Below are 19,306 nucleotides of genomic sequence, written 5' to 3' on the forward strand. Positions count from 1 at the left end.
ATTCCTAGGTATTTAACATTTAATTTTTTTTGTTAAAAACATTTTTTTGTAGATACAGTGATTTTTGGTTTTTAAATTGCAGGAGAAAATTCACTAGTTTTTATTATCCCCATACTAAATCCCTAATAGACCAATTGCTAAATCATCTTACTCTAAGAAAGATATATTATATGAATCACAAATAATTCATATTCTATATAATATAACAATTACATTTTCTTTTACCAGCAAACTTTGTATACTTACATATTGTTTCTTGGTATATATGATACTTTTCCTGAATATAAAGATAAAAAAAAATTGTTTTTTTTCTGTATTTGTCAACAAACGTAACTATTAGAAGGAAAGTGGTGGAAGAATGTTCAAAACGATTACACAGCTAGCTTTACATCATCTCCATAGATAAGTAAAACAAAGTGGCTAAGAAGAGACGTAACGGACTTGGAAATATCCAATGGAGGCGGCTCTGTTCCTGATCTTTTGCTTCCTATTATCATTCATTCTCCTAGCCGCCGCCGTCAGATCCCAACGGAGATCCAACGCACTGCCTCCGGGACCTCCGGGATGGCCTATCATTGGAAACATTTTCCAGATCGGAAAAGCTCCACATCGCTCACTTGCCAACCTCTCCAGAATTTATGGCCCAGTCATGAGTCTTAGGTTTGGAAGTTTAACCACAGTGATCATTTCCTCACCAGAGGCTGCAAGAGAGGTGCTTAAAACTCATGACCAAGTCCTGTCTGGACGAATCATCCTCGACCCAATTCGTTCAATCGACCACCACGATGTCTCCATGGCCTGGCTACCTTCGACATCCCCTCGTTGGAGGTAAATTACAGACAACTTGTCTGTTTTTTGGAATTTCACATGGTTAAATAATTTGGCTATATTAATCTATTTTCATGTTTCTCATAGTAAAAATAAAATAGTAATAGAACATATTTGTAATAATAGTTTGGTCGTTTGAGGGTTGTATATCCCAAACTCGTATAAGTTAGGTTTCCTGGTCATTCAGGGTTTCTGTTCGGTTCCTCTTAGAACCTTTTTTTTTTTTACGGCAAACATTTACAGACTTATATTGACTCTGTAAACCAAATTGGTAACTCCGAATCCATGTGAACGACGAAAGACGGTTGTGTGCGAGCAATGCGTGCTAAGCTATCCGCCCGTAGGTTCTCCGTTCGGGGTACATGAACGATTTCTGAGTTGATAAAGCTTCTTCTTAAAAGCTTAATGTCATCTAGGTAACTCTCAAATGCTGGTTATTCTTCTGGTTCCGAAACCATCTTCACCAATTGAGAACAATCCGTTGCAAACGTAATCTGAAACTGTCTTAAATTCTTCATACATTCCATAGCCCAAATTAATGCATCTACCTCCGAATGAAGAGGTGAAAGACATGCCCTTACATTCTTTGCCCCTAATAAACCATCAAAACCCGGTAAAGTGCTGTACCAACCTTGCCCTGAAAATAAATCATTGTCTTTCCATGAACCATCTATGAAGCACCATCGTCCTGAGGTTATTGTTGTGGATCTGGTCTGTGCCGAATGCCCCCTCGTTTGATCATTGACTACCTGTGCCTCAGCCCAAAATGTTGATTCCAATACTGCTATTTTAAGTGTGTCACTTGGTTCAATATCCAAATTGCTAAACACTTTGTTATTCCGACCTTTCCATATATACCATAATATCCAAGCAAATTGGTGGTCATCCATCTTTGTATTGACTCTCCAAAATAGATGATCCATGTTAGCAAACAAAGAGCTACTAGGAAAAACATTAGGATTTGATGGTATCTTAGATAATGCCCACACTTGACGTGCTGGAGGACATTCAAAAAACACATGATTTATTGATTCCTCCGGATCACCACATCGAGCACAACATATATCCCCTTGTATTCCTCTCGCTTGAAGATTTTTCATTAACACTATACATCCCGAAAGCATTTGCAATAAAAAGTGTCTTATCTTCGGAGGACACCGCACTTTTCAGCAGAATGCTTTTAGTGTATCCACATTGGGACCATAAAAATCTGGCGGTTTTTCCTTATCAGGATAGACCCGTTCCACTAGGTAACCTGATTGGACCGAGTATTTTCCATTGTTAGTAAAATGCCATCCATTCCTATCTTCCATCGAGTTTCTACTTAATGGAATACTTTCATTAATTTTTACATCATTGGGGTCCACCAAAGTCATGATTACCTGTAAATTCCATGTTAGGGATTCCGGATTAATGAGGGAAACCACTGTAAGGTCCGAGTAATTGGTTTGAATGTTTTTGTTTGCTGGTCTCGGGCGAGTGGCCGGGATCCAAGGATCATTCCATACTGAAATAGATGAACTGTTCCAACCCTTTCAATTAGTCCTTTACAAACCAAAGATCTAGCAGATATAATACTCCTCCAGCCATATGACGGGGAATATGAACGGATCGGTTTCAGGGGTGAGGCATTCCTGTAATACTGTCCTTTGAAGACCCTAGAAAAAAGTATTTGGCTTCTCAATCAGCCTCCACAATTGCTTTCCAAGCATCGCCGTATTAAAATCCATAAGATCTTTAAAGCCTAGTCCACCATTGTCTTTAGGCAAGCATAATTTATCCCATGATTTTCAATGCATGCCTTTTGTGCTTCCTCCTGGACTCCACCAAAACTGAGCTACTGCACTCGTAAACTTTTTAACTGTTGTCTTCGGTAAACGATAAACAGACATTACATGGTTTGGCAGAGCTGTGACCACTGATTTAATAATCACCTCCTTTCCTCCTTTAGTAAAGAACCTAAAAGTCCATTCATTAACCCTATTATTCAAGCGGTCTTGTACAAAACCAAACACTTGTACCTTAAAACCGCCAAGACTTTCAGATAACCCTAAATAAGATCTCATTCCTCCGATATTCTGAATTTCTAAAATATCTCTCAATTTTTGCCGGCTGGATTCTTCAATCTTGTGTCCGAATTGAATTGAAGATTTTTGTAAATTAATTTGTTGCCCTGAGATAGCCTCATATTCCATTAAAATCCTGAGAATGGTTTGATACTCCTCTTTATTTGCCTTACAAAAAAAAAGACTATCATCTGCCAATAGCAAATGAGAAATTGCGGACAAGCTCTTGCTACCTTCAGTCCAGTTAATTGTTTTCCTCTCTTCGTCTTCCTAATGTTCGCAATTAATACCTTAGTACACATAATAAATAAATACAGAGATAGAGGATCCCCATGACGTAAGCCCCACTGGGGAGTTATAAGACCTCGTCGCTGACCATTGATAAGTACCCTACATTGGACCGATGATATACATTCCAACATCAAATTGATCCATCGAGGATCAAATCCCATTTTGTGAAGAAAAGCCCCAATAAAACTCCATTAAATCCGATCATATGCCTTGCTCATATCCGTTTTGATTGCCATAAACTTATTTTGACAAGACTTATTAGTCCTCAGTCCATGAAACATTTCCTGAGCAATAAGGATATTATCTGATATTAACCTGCCCGCCAAAAAAGCCGATTGTGTCTCTGAAATCATTCGGGGTAGGCAAATTTTTAATCTTTGACACAAAACTTTCGTGATAATCTTGTAACCAACATTACATAGACTTATCGGCCTTAGTTCCGCCATCCTTGTAGGTCTCTCTATTTTCGGAATAATACAAATATTAGTAATATTTAACCGCTGGTCCATACTTCCTGTGACCAGAAAATTGTTCACCAGCTCAACCACATCCTCCTTGATAACATGCCAGGAATGCTGAAAAAAAGAGGGCTGTCATTCCATCCGGACCTGGTGCTTTCTCCGGGTGCATCATAAATAAAGCTTGACGGACCTCTTCCTCCGTTGCTAATCTTGATAATATTTGATTCATTTGGGGGGAAATAGATGGGACTATCTCTTCCAAAAAACTATCAAATGCCGATGGCTCAGTAGTAGTAAACAACCCTTCAAAATAGTCAACCACCACCTTCTCAATTTCGTTTTCTTCTGTTATCCAATTACCCATTTCATCATGGAGTCCTACTATTTGTATTTCGAACCTTACGCTGCTTTGTTAAGGCGTGGTAAAACTTAGTATTAAGATCTCCCGATGAATACCACATATTCCAGCTTTTTTGGTGCCAATATTCCTCCTCATCCTTGTAAGCCTCTTGTAACTTTTTGGAAACTTCCAGAATATCCTCTTGTGATATATTATTATCCATTTGAACCTCTTCCAGTTCCTGCTGAAAATCTTTGATCTTGTCCTTCCCATATGGTTGATTATCCTTTCTCCATGAGGATATTTCATGACGACAATTGTTGATTTTTGTAACAAAATCCACTAGTTGTCCTCCCTGATTTTCTGTCCAGCCTGCCACAATTGATTCCATGAGCCCTTCCTGCCCCACCCATCTCTTATCAAACCTGAACTGTCCCTTTTTTTTCCTTGATAAATTATCCTCCAGAAAAGCAAAAGCAACCACCGGGCGATGATCAGAACCCACCATCTTCAAGTATTCTGTGTAAGAACATGGGAAAAGCGTATGCCATTCCTCATTTGCCAAGGCTCGATCCAATCGACATCTGACCATTACTGCTCCTTTTCCTTTACCCCTCCTTCCTTGCCAAGAAAGTTTGTTACCTCGAGCCGGAAATTCTAATAATCCACTATTCCTTATCATATTGTTGAAAGGAATGAAGGAGGTTGTGCATCTTAGAGAGCCCCAATCCTTTTCATGATTTCAGGTAATCTCATTTAAATCTCCAATAATAAACCAGGGTTCGGATCGTGATAATCCAAACCGAGTTAGTCTCTCCCATACATGTTCTCTTAACTCTTGTACCGGGTCCCCATAGACAAAGGTAATTAAAACTTGTTTTCCTTTGACCACCGCCTCAATATCTGTCATTCTGTTACTAGAATATAAGATTTTAACCTGATATTCATTATTATAATAAAGAGGTAGACCACCGCTCCTCCCATTTGATTCCACAGTAGCCAAACTATCATATCCAAAGTGTGATTGAAACCTCTGTATGAAATCGAAATCCTGTTTCGTTTCAGATAAAAATAAAAATTATGGTTTATGTTTGTGCCAAATCTCCCGGAGATAACTTATAATCCAATGACTTCCAAATTCTCTACAATTCCAGCTTAGAATTTTCATATATAACAGTATTTGTATTGCTCCTCTGAGCCAGAACAAACAGGTTTAATGATACCCAATAATAATTTTCCGGCATAATTTCTCCTCGTGTCCTCAGCCCAACACCGCACCATAGATTCCATAAAAATACCACTTATAACAATGCAACACATTGTTTGACCAATAGACTCAAACCGTATCATCACATCATGGCGTCCACCAACCAAAGAAAGACACAACCATAACATATATCTTAAAATTGAATAATACTTTATGTTACAACATATTAATGAATTATGTATTTGCTCCAAAAACTCAGTACACATCCCCATCCCATAACCGATTTGTAGAACCAAATCCCGATACTTTACCAATATAAGCCTAGAGACCCACAAATAATTTATAATACCTGCTCGTCAGACTACCACTATATCAACGTACAAAAAACCTGTTGTTATCTCATCCCAATCTAAGACATCTCCATTATTATAATAACGTAGGATCAGTGCCAAAAGTATAACAATCCATATCCTCACGCCCTTTCGAAACCGTTCGTTCCTATTATCTCTCAGTCTCCGTAAGATCCCCTCACCAGCTTCCTTCTCGAACGTATTACTCCCCAACATAGATATCTGTTTTAATACCCTCATTCTTAATTGAATCTGCACTTGGTTTAATGAGACCAAATGTAGTAGGTGCTGCAACCTGACTGATATTACATATATGTACCATGGTCTCGAATAAAGCCCCACGTTCCCAGAAATCATTACATACCGACCACGCTCCAATATGCCAAAATTAGTAATAAGAGACTGACATGATCTCAACAACCAAAACATTAAAATTTTCATAGACTGCCAATGCAAAAGCCAAACACAAACCTTCCCTGAGAAAGCAACAGAAACAGCACCCATAAAACCCATCCAACCCGTAAAGAAACAAACGCTCATAGAGCTTATTGAATATAAAACTACCCCCAACTCATAACTAAAACCCCGCTTCCTTGATCCAGGTATTAAAGAGACTTGATCCATGAACTAAGCTTTTTGATCGCCAGATTTCGGGAATGAAGTCCCCTTACTCTCCTGTTGTTTGTGATTATCACCACAGCGGCTTGTCTTTGTTGCAGCTCTCTTGCCCGGGGAAACCAGAGCTGAGGCACTCCTCGTCTTCGTGCTTCCTGCGGTATTTGCAGCTGGTTTAAACAACCTCTTGCTAGTAGTCTTGTTCTTCCCCAAGTCTGCAACAGCTGCGTCATCTCCATCACCCGTCAGAAGCTGTACCTCCTCCTCTTGTGACTGTGCTTCCTCGTCATATGCCATGAGCGCTTCCTCAGTTCAACTATTGTCTTCGTTAACCGATAAACAGACATTGCATGGTTTGGCAGAGCTGTGACCACCGATTTAATAATCACCTCCTTTCCTCCTTTAGCAAAGAAGCTAAAAGTCCATCCATTAACCCTATTATTCAAGCGGTCTTGTACAAAGCCAAACACTTGTACCTTAGAACCGCCAAGACTTTCAGGTAACCCTAAATAAGATCTCATTCCTCCGATATTCTGAATTTCCAAAATATCTCTCAATTCTTGCCGGCTGGATTCTTCAATCTTGTGTCCGAATTGAATTGAGGATTTCTGAAAATTAATTTGTTGCCCTGAGACAGCCTCATATTCCATTAAAATCCTGAGAATGGTTTGACACTCCTCTTTATTTTCCTTACAAAAGAAAAGACTATCATCTGCGAATAGCAAATGACAAATTGCTGGACAAGCTCTTGCTACCTTCAGTCCAGTTAATTGTTTTCCTCTCTCCGCCTTCCTAATGTTCGCAATTAATGCCTCAGTACACATAATAAATAAATACGGAGATAGAGGATCCCCCTGACCAGGCCCGTCCTTGCTATAAGGCAAGTAAAGCACATGCTTTTGGCCACAAGATATATAACAAATTTTAGGGTCACATTTTTATTACAGATTCAGCCATATTCAATGATTTAGAGCACTTTTGTGTTGTTTGCATTACTATTTTCCATTAGTATTTATATAAAAGGCCACATAATTTTTATTGTGCTTTAGGCCACGTCAAATTTTGGAACGGCACTGCCCCTGACGTAAGCCCCACTGGGGAGTTATAAGACCTCGTGGCTGACCATTGATAAGTACCCTATATTGGACCGATGATATACATTTCAACATCAAATTGATCCACCGAGGATCAAATCCCATTTTGTGAAGAAGAGCCCCAATAAAACTCCATTAAATCCGATCATATGCCTTGCTCATATCTGTTTTGATTGCCATAAACTTATTTTGACAAGACTTATTAGTCCTCAGTCCATGAAATTTCCTGAGCAATAAGGATATTATCTGATATTAACCTGCCCGCCACAAAAGCCGATTGTGTCTCCAAAATCATTCGGGGTAGGCAAATTTTTAATCTTTGACACAAAACTTTTGAGATAATCTTGTAACAAACATTACATAGACTTATCAGCCTTTGTTCTGCCATCCTTGTAGGTCTCTCTATTTTCGGAATCATAAAAATATTAATAATATTTAACCGTGGGTCCATACTTCCTGTGATCATAAAATTGTTCACCAGCTCAACCACATCCTCCTTGATAACATGACAGGAATGCTGAAAAAAAAGAGGGCTGTCATTCCATCCGGACCTGGTGCTTTCTCCGGGTGCATCATAAATAAAGCTTGACGGACCTCTTCCTCTGTTGCTAATCTTAATAATATTTGATACATTTGGAGGGAAATAGATGAGACTATCTCTTCCAAAAAACTATCAAATGCCGATGGCTCAGTAGTAGTAAACAACCCTTCAAAATAGTCAACCGCCACCTTCTCAATTCCGTTTTCTTCTGTTATCCAATTACCCATTTCATCATGGAGTCCTACTATTTTATTTCGAACCCTACGCTGCTTTGTTAAGGCGTGGTAAAACTTAGTATTAAGATCTCCTGATGAATACCACATATTCCAGCTTTTTTGGTGCCAATATTCCTCTTCATCCTTGTAAGCCTCTTGTAACTTTTTGGAAACTTCCAGAATATCCTCTTGTGATATATTATTATCCATTTGAACCTCTTCCAGTTCCTGCTGAAGATCTTTGATCTTGTCCTTCCCATATGGTTAATTATCCTTTCTCCATGAGGATATTTCATGACGACAATTGTTTATTTTGTAACAAAATCGACTAGTTGTCCTCCCTGATTTTTTGTCCGGCCTGCCACAATTGATTCCATGAGCCCTTCCTGCCCCACCCATCTCTTATCAAACCTGAACTGTCCCTTTATTTTCCTTGATAAATTATCCTCCAGAAAAGCAACCACCGGGAGATGATCAGAATCCACTATCTTCAAGTATTCTGTGTAAGAACATGGGAAAAGCGTATGTTATTCCTCATTTGCCAAGGCTCGATCCAATCGACATCTGACCATTACTGCTCCTTTTCCTTTACCCCTCCTTCCTTGCCAAGAAAGTTTGTTACCTCGAGCCAGAAATTCTAATAATCCACTATTCCTTATCATATTGTTGAAAGGAATGGAGGAGGTTGTGCATCTCAGAGAGCCCCAATCCTTTTCATGATTTCCGGTAATCTCATTTAAATCTCCAATAATAAACCAGGGTTCAGATCGTGATAATCCAAACCGAGTTAGTCTCTCCCATACATGTTCTCTTAACTCTTGTACTGGGTCCCCATAGACAAAGGTAAGAAAAACTTGTTTTCCTTTGACCACCGCCTCAATATCTATCATTCTGTTACTAGAATATAAGATTTTAACCTGATATTCGTTATTATAATAAAGAGCTAGACCACCGCTCCTCCCATTTGGTTCCACAGTAGCCAAACTATCATATCCAAAGTGTGATTGAAACCTCTGTACGAAATCGAAATCCTGTTTCGTTTCAAATAAGAATAAAAATTATGGTTTATGTTTGTGCCAAATCTCCCGGAGATAACTTATAGTCCAATGACTTCCAAGTCTTCTACAATTCTAACTTAGAATTTTCATATATAACAGTATTTGTATTGCTCCTCTGAACCAGAACAAACAGGTTTAATGATACCCAATAATAATTTTCCAGCAGAATTTCTCCTCGTGTCCTCAGCCCAACACCGCACCATTGATTCCATAAAAATACCAGTTATAACAATGCAACACATTGTTTGACCAATAGACTCAAACCGTATCATCACATCCTGGCGTCCCCCAACCAAAGAAAGACACAACCATAACATATATCTTAAAATTGAATAATACTTTATGTTACAACATATTAATGAATTATGTATTTGCTCCAAAAACTCAGTACACATCCCCATCCCATAACCGATTTGTAGAACCAAATCCCGATACTTTACCAGTATAAGCTTAGAGACCCACAAATAATTTATAATACCTGCTCGTAAGACTACCACTATATAAACGTACAAAAAACTTGTTATCTCATCCCAATCTAAGACATCTCCATTATTATTATAACGTAGGATCAGTGCCAAAAGTATAACAATCCATATCCTCACGCCCTTTCGAAACCGTTCGTTCCTATTATCTCTCAGTCTCCGTAAGATCCCCTCACCAGCTTCCTTTCTCCAACGTGTTACTCCCCAACATAGATATCCGTTTCAATACCCTCATTCTTAATTGAATCTGCACTTGGTTTAATGAGACCAAATGCAGTAGGTGCTGCAACCTGACTGATATTACATATATGTACCATGGTCTCGAATAAAGCCCCATGTTCCCAGAAATCATTACATACCGACCACGCTCCAATATGCCAAAATTAGTAATAAGAGACTGACATGATCTCAACAACCAAAACATTAAAATTTTCATAGACTGCCAATGCAAAAGCCAAACACAAACCTTCCCTGAGAAAGCAACAGAAACAACACGCATAAAACCCATCCAACCCGTAAAGAAACAAACGCTCATAGAGCTTATTGAACATAAAACTACCCCCAGCTCATAACTAAAACCCCGCTTCCTTGATCCAGGTATTAAAGAGACTTGATCCATAAACTAAGCTTTTTGATTGCCAGATTTCGGGAATGAAGTCCCCTTACTCTCCTGTTGTTTGTTATTATCACCACGGTGGCTTGTCTCTGTTGCAGCTCTCTTGCGCGGGGAAACCAGAGCTGAGGCACTCCTCATCTTCGTGCTTCTTGCGGTATTTGCAGCTGGTTTAAACAACCTCTTGCTAGTAGTCTTGTTCTTCCCCAAGTCTGCAACAGCTGCGTCATCTCCATCACCCGTCAGAAGCTGTACCTCCTCCTCTTGTGGCTGCGCTTCCTCGTCATATGCCATGAGCGCTTCCTCAGTTTAACTGTTGTCTTCGGTAACCAATAAACAGACATTACATGGTTTGGCAGAGCTGTGACCACCGATTTAATAATCACCTCCTTTCTTCATTTAGTAAAGAAGCTAAAAGTCAATCCATTTACCCTATTATTCAAGCGGTCTTGTACAAAGCCAAACACTTGTCTCTTTGGGAGATTCGTGATCAGCGCCTTCATATCTTGCTCCCGTGGGTTCATACACCTTCCAATCAACGTTTTGGAAAATGTTTTGATCAGCTCCGAGTTGTCAAAGTGTGGGACTGAAATCTTCAGCCTTTTGCGAGTGGACTCGCCATTCTTAACGTCAGTGTTGTTAACGAGCAACTGAGTCTGCGTCATAATACCAAAAACACTCTTAACTCTGTTGTAACAAGAAAGGAAGAGACAAATATGAATGATATGACAACAAATGAACCCAATCCTCCTTTTATAAGAAACCCCGAGAGACATATGAGTAAAGAGAGAATATTCCTTATTGAATCCCAGCCCACTAGAATTGATCCGTTCAATCTCCATCACGATCTCACAAAATGATTTAAATCGTAATCGTTTAAACTCCATGACCAATATAATAATCCATACTTCCCGAAGCAAATCCAAAATTGAATCTCTTTATCTCAATATTTAAATCAGAAATCATACCTTGTGATTTTCGCGATTTCATCTTGAAGATGATTGAAATCGAGATCTGATTTATTAAGCTTCCATATCTCCTCAATTTTCCAAGGGAAACGATTTCCAATACCATCTCCATCAACCGAAAAATTCGCTGGAATCGCCCGTTCGTTTCTCTATAATCCTTCAATAGATGTACCCCCGATCCAACCCACACATCCCCTTCTTCACCGCACCGGGATCCCATCGTCGAGAATCCATCGAAACCCTAGATCTCCTTTGCCATCGCCATTTTTGTCTTGAGAGCGTTTTGTATAAGAGATTTCCTCTTAGAAATTTTTTTATTTCTTCTTTTTGCAGATTTAAAAATACAGGAACCTAGATTTTATAAAATTCAGTTAAATTTTGGTTCGGGTAAAAAATATTAAGAACCCACTAATATCCAAAAAAAATCTGATTAGCTTTGGTTCGAGGTTTTTTGGGTAATTTCTAATAAATCAAACAAAAAAATCAAATAACTCCGAGGTTTTAAATAAAATATCAAATCTTTCAAATTGCTCAGATTTAAATATCGGGTAATTTAGATAATTTCATATAATTCAGATACAAATATTTTGGCAATTTAGGTGTTTGAGTAATTTTTAGTTTATAAATTATATTTTTGTTTTTGGTTTTCGGATTTAGAGAATTATAAACCATTTGGATTTTTATTTGTTTCTGTTCAGTTTCCATTTGTTTTTTCCGGTTCAATTTTTCCATTTGGATAAAATGCCTTGGCCTAGTTTATTTACTGATTCACTATGGATGGGCTCTACTATGTTCCACATAGGTTATGGAGGAAGATATCGGCGACTCACATGTTCTCCCCGCAGTGTCTCGACGCCACCAAGTCGGTGCGCATGAAGAAAGTGAATGAACTTGTAACCTTTATGAGCGAAATATGCGAAAGAGGAGAGTCTGTCGACATTGCTCGTGCCTCCTTCGTCACATCACTCAATATAATCTCAAACACTTTCTTTTCAACCAACTTGGGTAGTTATGACCCAATAACCTCCATGGAACTCCAAGAATCGGTGGTTCGTATAATGGAAACCATCGGGAAACCAAACCTAGCCAACTATTTTCCGCTTATAGGGTTTCTTGATCTGCAAGGTATCCGGAAAGAGATGAAGGTATGCTCAGATGTGTTGTTTCAGGTTTTTCAAGGGTTCATCAATGCTCGGAACAATGAGAAAACAACGAGGAATGAAGGTGATCTCTTGGATTCGCTTATGGATTTAGTCAAAGAAAATGGATCCGAGCTCAACGTGAACGATATCAAACACTTTCTCTACGTAAGTGCTATTTATAATATACAATTCATATAATATCATACATCTTTGTGACTGAGTTATATATGCTTTCATTGTTGCTTCTATTTTTCAAAAGATTATAGAAATGTTTGCATTTTGAAATAATAATTCGAGCCATGTAACCTAGCTATATAGTACTTATATATGTATATATGTATCATGTATATATGTCTCAGGACTTGTTTCTTGGAGGGACTGATACGAACTCCACCGTGGTGTGGAATGGGCAATGGCTGAGCTACTTCGCAACCCTAAGACAATGGCTAAAGCTCAAGCCGAGATGGACGATGTGGTAGGTCCAAATGGTGTTGTTCAGGAGTCACACATCTCGGATCTTCCATATTTACAAGCAGTAGTGAAAGAGACTCTCCGTTTGCACCCACCGGGTCCACTTTTAGCCCCACTCAAAGCCGAGACAAATGTAGAGGTTTTGGGGTTTCTCGTGCCTAAGAATGCTCAGGTTTTGGTAAACGCTTGGTATATAGGACGAGACTCAAGCATTTGGGAAAACGCAGAGCGGTTTGAGCCACAGAGATTTTTGTCAGCAATAGAAATTGATGTGAAAGGTAGAGATTTTGAGCTGATACCGTTTGGGGCTGGACGAAGAATATGCCCTGGAATGTCTGTGGCTATGAAGACAGTACCTCTCATTCTTGCTTCTCTTCTTCATTCTTTTCATTGGAAGCTTCAAAATGGTGTCCTTCCTGAGGTTTTGGACATGGACGAGAGCTTTGGTCTTACTTTGCATAAGACCAATCCACTTTATGCAGTCCCCGTCAAGAAACGTGCGAATGGTTAGTCTGATGTAATTTATTTTTGCAGTATAAAGAAAATAAATAAAACTACCACTCTTGTATAGTAAATCTTGGTTTGTTTTGTACCCTAAATAACGAGATATTATTGTAAATGAAGTGTCGGGGAAATACTTCTGTTATCATTACTGTCGACCAAAAGATCTATTTATATACAAGGTATTAGACCGTCATAAGGTCATGTTTATCCTAACAAGATAAGAATAAGGATAAACACTATGTTACAGATATACATGGAATATAAACTAGATAAACACATAGTCTCTGGTTGTCTTTATCATGTCCCGGATTGGGCCTGCAGTACGGGCTGGTCCATGGTCGATCATCATTTGGTTTATAACACTCCCCCTTGATCGACACATCCGGTACAGGTTCGTTGCATGCTTAATGTTGCCTCATTAAAACCTCTCCTAAAAAACCCCAAAACCAATGTGGCAAAATGGGAAACTAAGGACAGGAAAAAGAGTACAACACATGAACTCCCCCAGATGAATGCATCACTGTAGTAGACGCATTCCCATCTGGTATCCGAGTCTTCTTGAACGTTGAAGTTGCCTATGACTTGGTGAAGATGATCAGCTGGATTCTCCTTGAATGAACTTGTAAGTCTTGGACGTTGGTATGTCTTTTGGAACTCCATTAAGATGTGGTCAGGATGTACATCTTTGCTGCTGATCACTCCATGTCTTGGTTGAACTGATGGTGCTTCAAACGGTGCTCGGATGGACTTTATAATCTGCAATAAAACTTTACTTGCAGGTCCTTTTTCATGTCCCACGGATTCTCTTTGGTTATATGGCTTTCCCAAAACGTGGATTCAATATATATTGAGTCATAGACCCAGAACACATACGAACAACTTTACTTCATATCTTTCGTTCATTCGGACTTATATCTCTTCGTATGTGCCAATGGCTTTATCCATTGTAACCAATCATTCTTTATTTTCTTTTGTCGATCCATGTTGAGCTATAGACCTTGTCTATATTCGTTCATAATCATGAGTGTCCAAGGTCATACCATCAATAATTATTTGCTGCAATGAAACTCATCACACAATGAATTCGCAGTCATACACTCATGTCCTTTGTACATGGTTATCGATCTTTTCTTGCTTTAGCAATGCTTATAATCATTAAGCCACGACCAGACATCCTTCTGGTCACTATCCTGGTTTATGGTTCTCACTTAGACGTGCTGACTTAATCATACACACACACACACGGCTATGATTTTTCTACAGACTTTCCATATGTAAAACATAGCCTGTTTAATCAATCGATAACTTGTATTATTGAACCTTTGAACCATTAAACATTTTTCTCTCAGTTGGTCTTTATTATGATCACAAGGAATTATAATATTTTATGTATGGACTGACTGCACTAAGTATATACTTAGTCTTTCATATTACTTGCAGCTGTTGTATATTACAATCCATAAACAACTTAGGAACAAAGCTTGTTCTATGAGAATTTCTTTCTCATATTTCTATGGTACGTTGATACTTTTATCCAGTGATCCATTTGCTGCTTACTACAGCATTATTTCTTTAGTAAATATCCAGACAAAATCAAACTTGATTTTCTGTAGTAGCATCCACCATATAGGAGCATATCACTTTATAAATTGTTCCTTGGTCCTTGTGAGTATCCTTGTGTAATCAAGCTATACTTGAACGTTATTTAGAAGGAACATGGACACACTATACCATGTGGTCATGTCCTTTAATCTAACGGAATTTCTTATCTCACAAGATCCATTCACTGGTTTCTTTCTTAGATGGCTTTTCTGTATGTACATGGTTACTACGCCCATCTGTCTTATAATTACTTTGAATTCTTTGAACACCCCACGTTCCTATATAGGTTTTATGAGTACTCTACGTGGGTTCATGATCCTCAGGTTATATCCTTCAAATCCCAAGTACTACAATCTTTTATGAGCTCTTATGTATGTAAATACATCTTTGGTGTTAACACTATTTATCTTTAGTTTCATACTGTTCCAGACATGATCTAATTAGATTTTGAGATCTTATTATCCAAGACCTTTATACCTTGCAGTTTGGCGTCCCAAACTACATGGTCTGGTACCTTAGATGTGTGGTTGCGCAACCTTATTTCTCTGTCTGAACTGGTTTCTCTTATAGACATTGTAGCAACTTGATTGTGTCTCTTAGACATCTAATTCGTGGTGCTTAAGCTGGTATGACATAGTCATTTTTTCTTTTTGGGTCAGTGTGTCTGGCATATATTTCTGCTAGCTTTTATATCTTTTGATCATATTCTTTTAGAACGTCTAGATCATAATCTTTGGTCTGAGAATCTTGTCAAGACAACTATGGTTGATACCATTATATTTCTCTTTTACTCTTTACTCTTTATCAACCTGATAACTTTCTCCTTTCAAAGTTGGATAATCAGATTACTATCTTTTGTAATCTGTGTTCTTGGCCACTTGATTAAACCATCCATGTTTGGCACAAGATACATTATAGTTTCGTGGAGGAAGTCTTATTTATCTAATATATATTCCCAATCCTCATCTGAGGTTCCATCTTAAATGGCACACATATATGTGGTTGAATATTCGTATTTTCTTAAGATGGTCTGTGTATATGTCTGGTTTATGACCCTTAATCATTCAGAGGTGAGAATATCTATGCTTACATGTATGGCCTGATGTAAATCAATATTTATATACATAATGTCCTTAAGCTTTAGGCTGGACGTGGGTGATGTACCATTAGTGAGGGCTTTAAAGCTTTCCAGCCGTGTATATTATGGTTGTAAACCATGGAATCCGAATTTATGATATGATCATGGATTGTGGGTTTTAGTCCTCTCTCCCCCTCATGAACATACTCATAATTTCGTAGTGCTTAGGACAGTGGAGCCTTAATTATTTTAGTGATTTTCCCTTTTGTGTACTTATAACACATTGTGAGATTTTATGGGATCACTTTTGTGCCTTAATTATTTTTTCATCATGTTTTGGATCAAGATGGCTAATCTGGTCATGCCATAAGTGTTTATTTCGTGGTGAACCATACTGGTTACATGGCTTTATGCCTCTTTCATACTGATCCTTAGCATAGAATAAATCAGTAGAAAATATGGGTATAGGCATTCATAATGCTTTTAGGCGATTTTTCAAAAATCTGAAAGGAATCGTATTTTCTTTGCTCACTGGTTCAATGTAGAATGTTATAAATCTTTATAACTCAATGGGTCTGAATAATGTCGTGTCTTTTGCCATTGCCAGTACCAATTAATTGATTTCAAGTGATTGTAGGAAGGTAAAGTTGAACCTATACAATTAAGATGAAGTTAAATCTATGCGAGAAATCAATCTATCAGTGAACTGACTCATTAGTCTACACCCAACAATTGATTTTATGTGATTGCAGGAAGGTAAAGTTAAACCTATACAATCAAAGTAAAGTTAAACCATGCATGAAATCAACTATCAGTGGACTGATTATCCTTTTATTAAGGTTTTATTTGTTATTTAATCAAGAATCATCAAGCAAGACCAAGCAAGATAATATATAAAAACAAAATCGTTTTTATTATTTCAATAACATAAATGAATAACAAATAAATCAAATCAGATATGAAAACATAAAATCAGAATGTCGGAAAATTATTCAATGTATAATCCGACCTCATGGTCCATGAGTGTCCACTCGGAATCCTCCTCAGATCTCTTCTTATCAAATGTGGCTTTATTAGCTTCAGGGATTTTCATCTCACTGTCTAGTACTTCATAATATATCTCCATGATGTCATTAAACCGTCTGATGTTATCCATCATTTTCTGCTTCTTTTGCTCAATGTCTAATAAATATGAGAACAAGTCATAATAGGTGGTGAAACCTTTGGCCTGATGTGATAACAACACTTCCTCTGAATGGAATGTGTCACGAGTTTTGTTTAACAAATCCTCGTTTGTTACCAATTCACCACATAGTCTAAGACTATAGGTGATTCTCATAAGATCAGAGTGATAATTGTCCACGGATTTATAATCCTGGAACCTTAGAGCTTCCCATTTTTTCTTGGATTCGTGCAACAATGGCTCACAGAATCTAGAATTCAAAAATGACCAGAGATTATGAGGATCATTAACATATCCAAACTCGTCTCTTAGGTCCTCACAGAGATGGTGTCGCATAATCATTATGGCTCTGTGTCTTTCACACGCAAGGGTGTCATTGCCATACTTGATGCACTTCCCAAGTCCTCTAGACTTCAAGACGGCTGAAGTGTTTATAGCCCAATCAAGATAATTATCTCCAGAGAGATCAAGGGCTTTGTAATCTGAGGGTATGAAACTCGACATCTGAAATCATTATTCAAAACAGGTCTTAATCAAGTAATCTTTTTGAAATTTTTCATGCTTCATATCAATGCCACACACGGACCACAAGAATTTTTTTTTCTAAATGATGCATTTTCTTAAAACCATACGGTTTAAGGTGTGGATCAATGTATTTTTCAGATTTAAGGTCCTCTTATTTCAAACACAAGGTTTCAAGGCCTTTAGGGATTCTATCTTAGATGATCAGGAAAATGTTCCATATTTTCTTCATCCCATTAGATCGGATCATTTAGTATAATGATTTTTTTTTTCAGTTCAGATCAGATTGCTTGAAAACTATGAATGATCTATATCCCTAACAGTCGAGATTTCATGTTCAGTATGCAATATTAGTATGCAAACAATATGCAATCAAGCAAACCAATTCAATCATGAAATCAGGTTAGGGTTTTCGAAAAATATACCATATATTTATTATTATTTTTTTTCGAAAAATAATCAAATCAGAAATTATTGTGACTTAAAAAAAATAAATCAGGAAGATTTGATTTATTCAAGCAATTTATTATATACTTTTCGATTTAAAAATAAATATATTTTCTCAGATATATCTCTGATATTTTGATTTTAAATATTAAAAAAATATTTTTTCAATCCTAATCAAGTTCTAGTCGTTATCAATCATCAGGAAAACAAATTTCTCAGACAAGAATATGAGGTAAAACCTCGGATTAATTTATGAAACCATGATTCAGATCAGATAAGAACATTAAACAGGACAATAATGATAAGTTTAAGCAAGTAACAGTCGGTTTTTTTCAACATATAGCAGTCAGATTTTTTTTAAAAAATTGTTTAACTTTCAATCCTAAACAGTTCTAATGTGAAACTATCATCAGGAAAAGTTTTAAACAATTTTAAAATCAGTTTCAGATTAAGAACATGTTCAAAACAAGTTCAGGTTCGAGATTTTAAAGAGTTTATGGTTTATGGTTTTATTTTATTTGCAGAGACATGTTGCTAAATATAGCTACATGGCTGCGGATGGGGGTATTTAATACTTTATGGGTTTTAGATGAGTTTTCGATGATACCTGAAAACTTTTGATGGGTTGATCGGTCTATCAGTTAGAGATCTTTCTGGTTAGCTGTTGGATTTCTTGGAATTATTGTTTTTGTTGCTGCTTGTTGGAATAGGAGACTGGTATATGGTTGAGAGAGATTTTGGTTTCTGGAACAAATTTTCCACTTGTATTGTAGCTGAGCGTGTGGGCGCGTCCGAACTCCGATTGATGCGGGGTTAGCGGCGTTGGCTTCGTCTCGTCAAGAGCTTTAATTTGGTATCTGGCTCGTCGTCTGGATCCACCGGAGTTGAGGGATCGAGCTGTTTGAAGTTTGTCGGGAATTAGGGTTTTTACTGCTCGGATTTATTTCTGGTTTTTAGGGTTAGGGTTTATGAGAGCAACGTCGTGCTGATAACGTATTGTAAATGAAGTGTTGGGGAAATACTTCTGTTATCATTACTGTCGACCATAAGGTCCATATATATACAAGTTATTAGACCGTCATAAGGTCATGTTTATCCTAAAAAGATAAGGATAAGGATAAACACTATGTTACAGATATGCATGGAATATATACTAGATAAACACATAGTCTCTGGTTGTCTTTATCATGTCCCGGATTGGACCTGCAGTACGGACTGGTCCATGGTC

At 37.7% G+C, this 19,306-nt stretch overlaps 1 protein-coding gene, 1 long non-coding RNA gene and 1 pseudogene across 2 annotated transcripts; 1 reads left to right on the plus strand and 2 right to left on the minus strand.

Moving 5' to 3' along the window:
- Window positions 1-110: 110 nt before the first annotated feature.
- Window positions 111-13,415, plus strand: LOC106396810 (annotated as a pseudogene).
- On the minus strand, window positions 9,826-11,921 carry LOC125585312. Its single transcript, XR_007322222.1, has 2 exons — window positions 11,130-11,921; window positions 9,826-10,817 (listed from the first exon to the last, which is right to left on the minus strand). It is a non-coding gene; the product is annotated as an uncharacterized LOC125585312 (long non-coding RNA).
- A 3,499-nt stretch (window positions 13,416-16,914) lies between the features above and the next one.
- On the minus strand, window positions 16,915-17,613 carry LOC125585984. Its single transcript, XM_048755737.1, has one exon. It carries the CDS (start codon window positions 17,611-17,613, stop codon window positions 16,915-16,917), a length of 699 nt encoding a protein of 232 aa, XP_048611694.1.
- Window positions 17,614-19,306: the final 1,693 nt, after the last annotated feature.

The sequence above is a fragment of the Brassica napus genome, chromosome C4 (assembly GCF_020379485.1).
Source record: "Brassica napus cultivar Da-Ae chromosome C4, Da-Ae, whole genome shotgun sequence".
Classification (NCBI taxonomy): Eukaryota; Viridiplantae; Streptophyta; class Magnoliopsida; order Brassicales; family Brassicaceae; genus Brassica; species Brassica napus.

What these genes read in the sequence shown, in the direction of transcription:
- LOC125585984 (XM_048755737.1), bottom strand. Translation starts at nt 17,613, where the DNA reads ATGTCGAGTTTCATACCCTCAGATTACAAAGCCCTTGATCTCTCTGGA.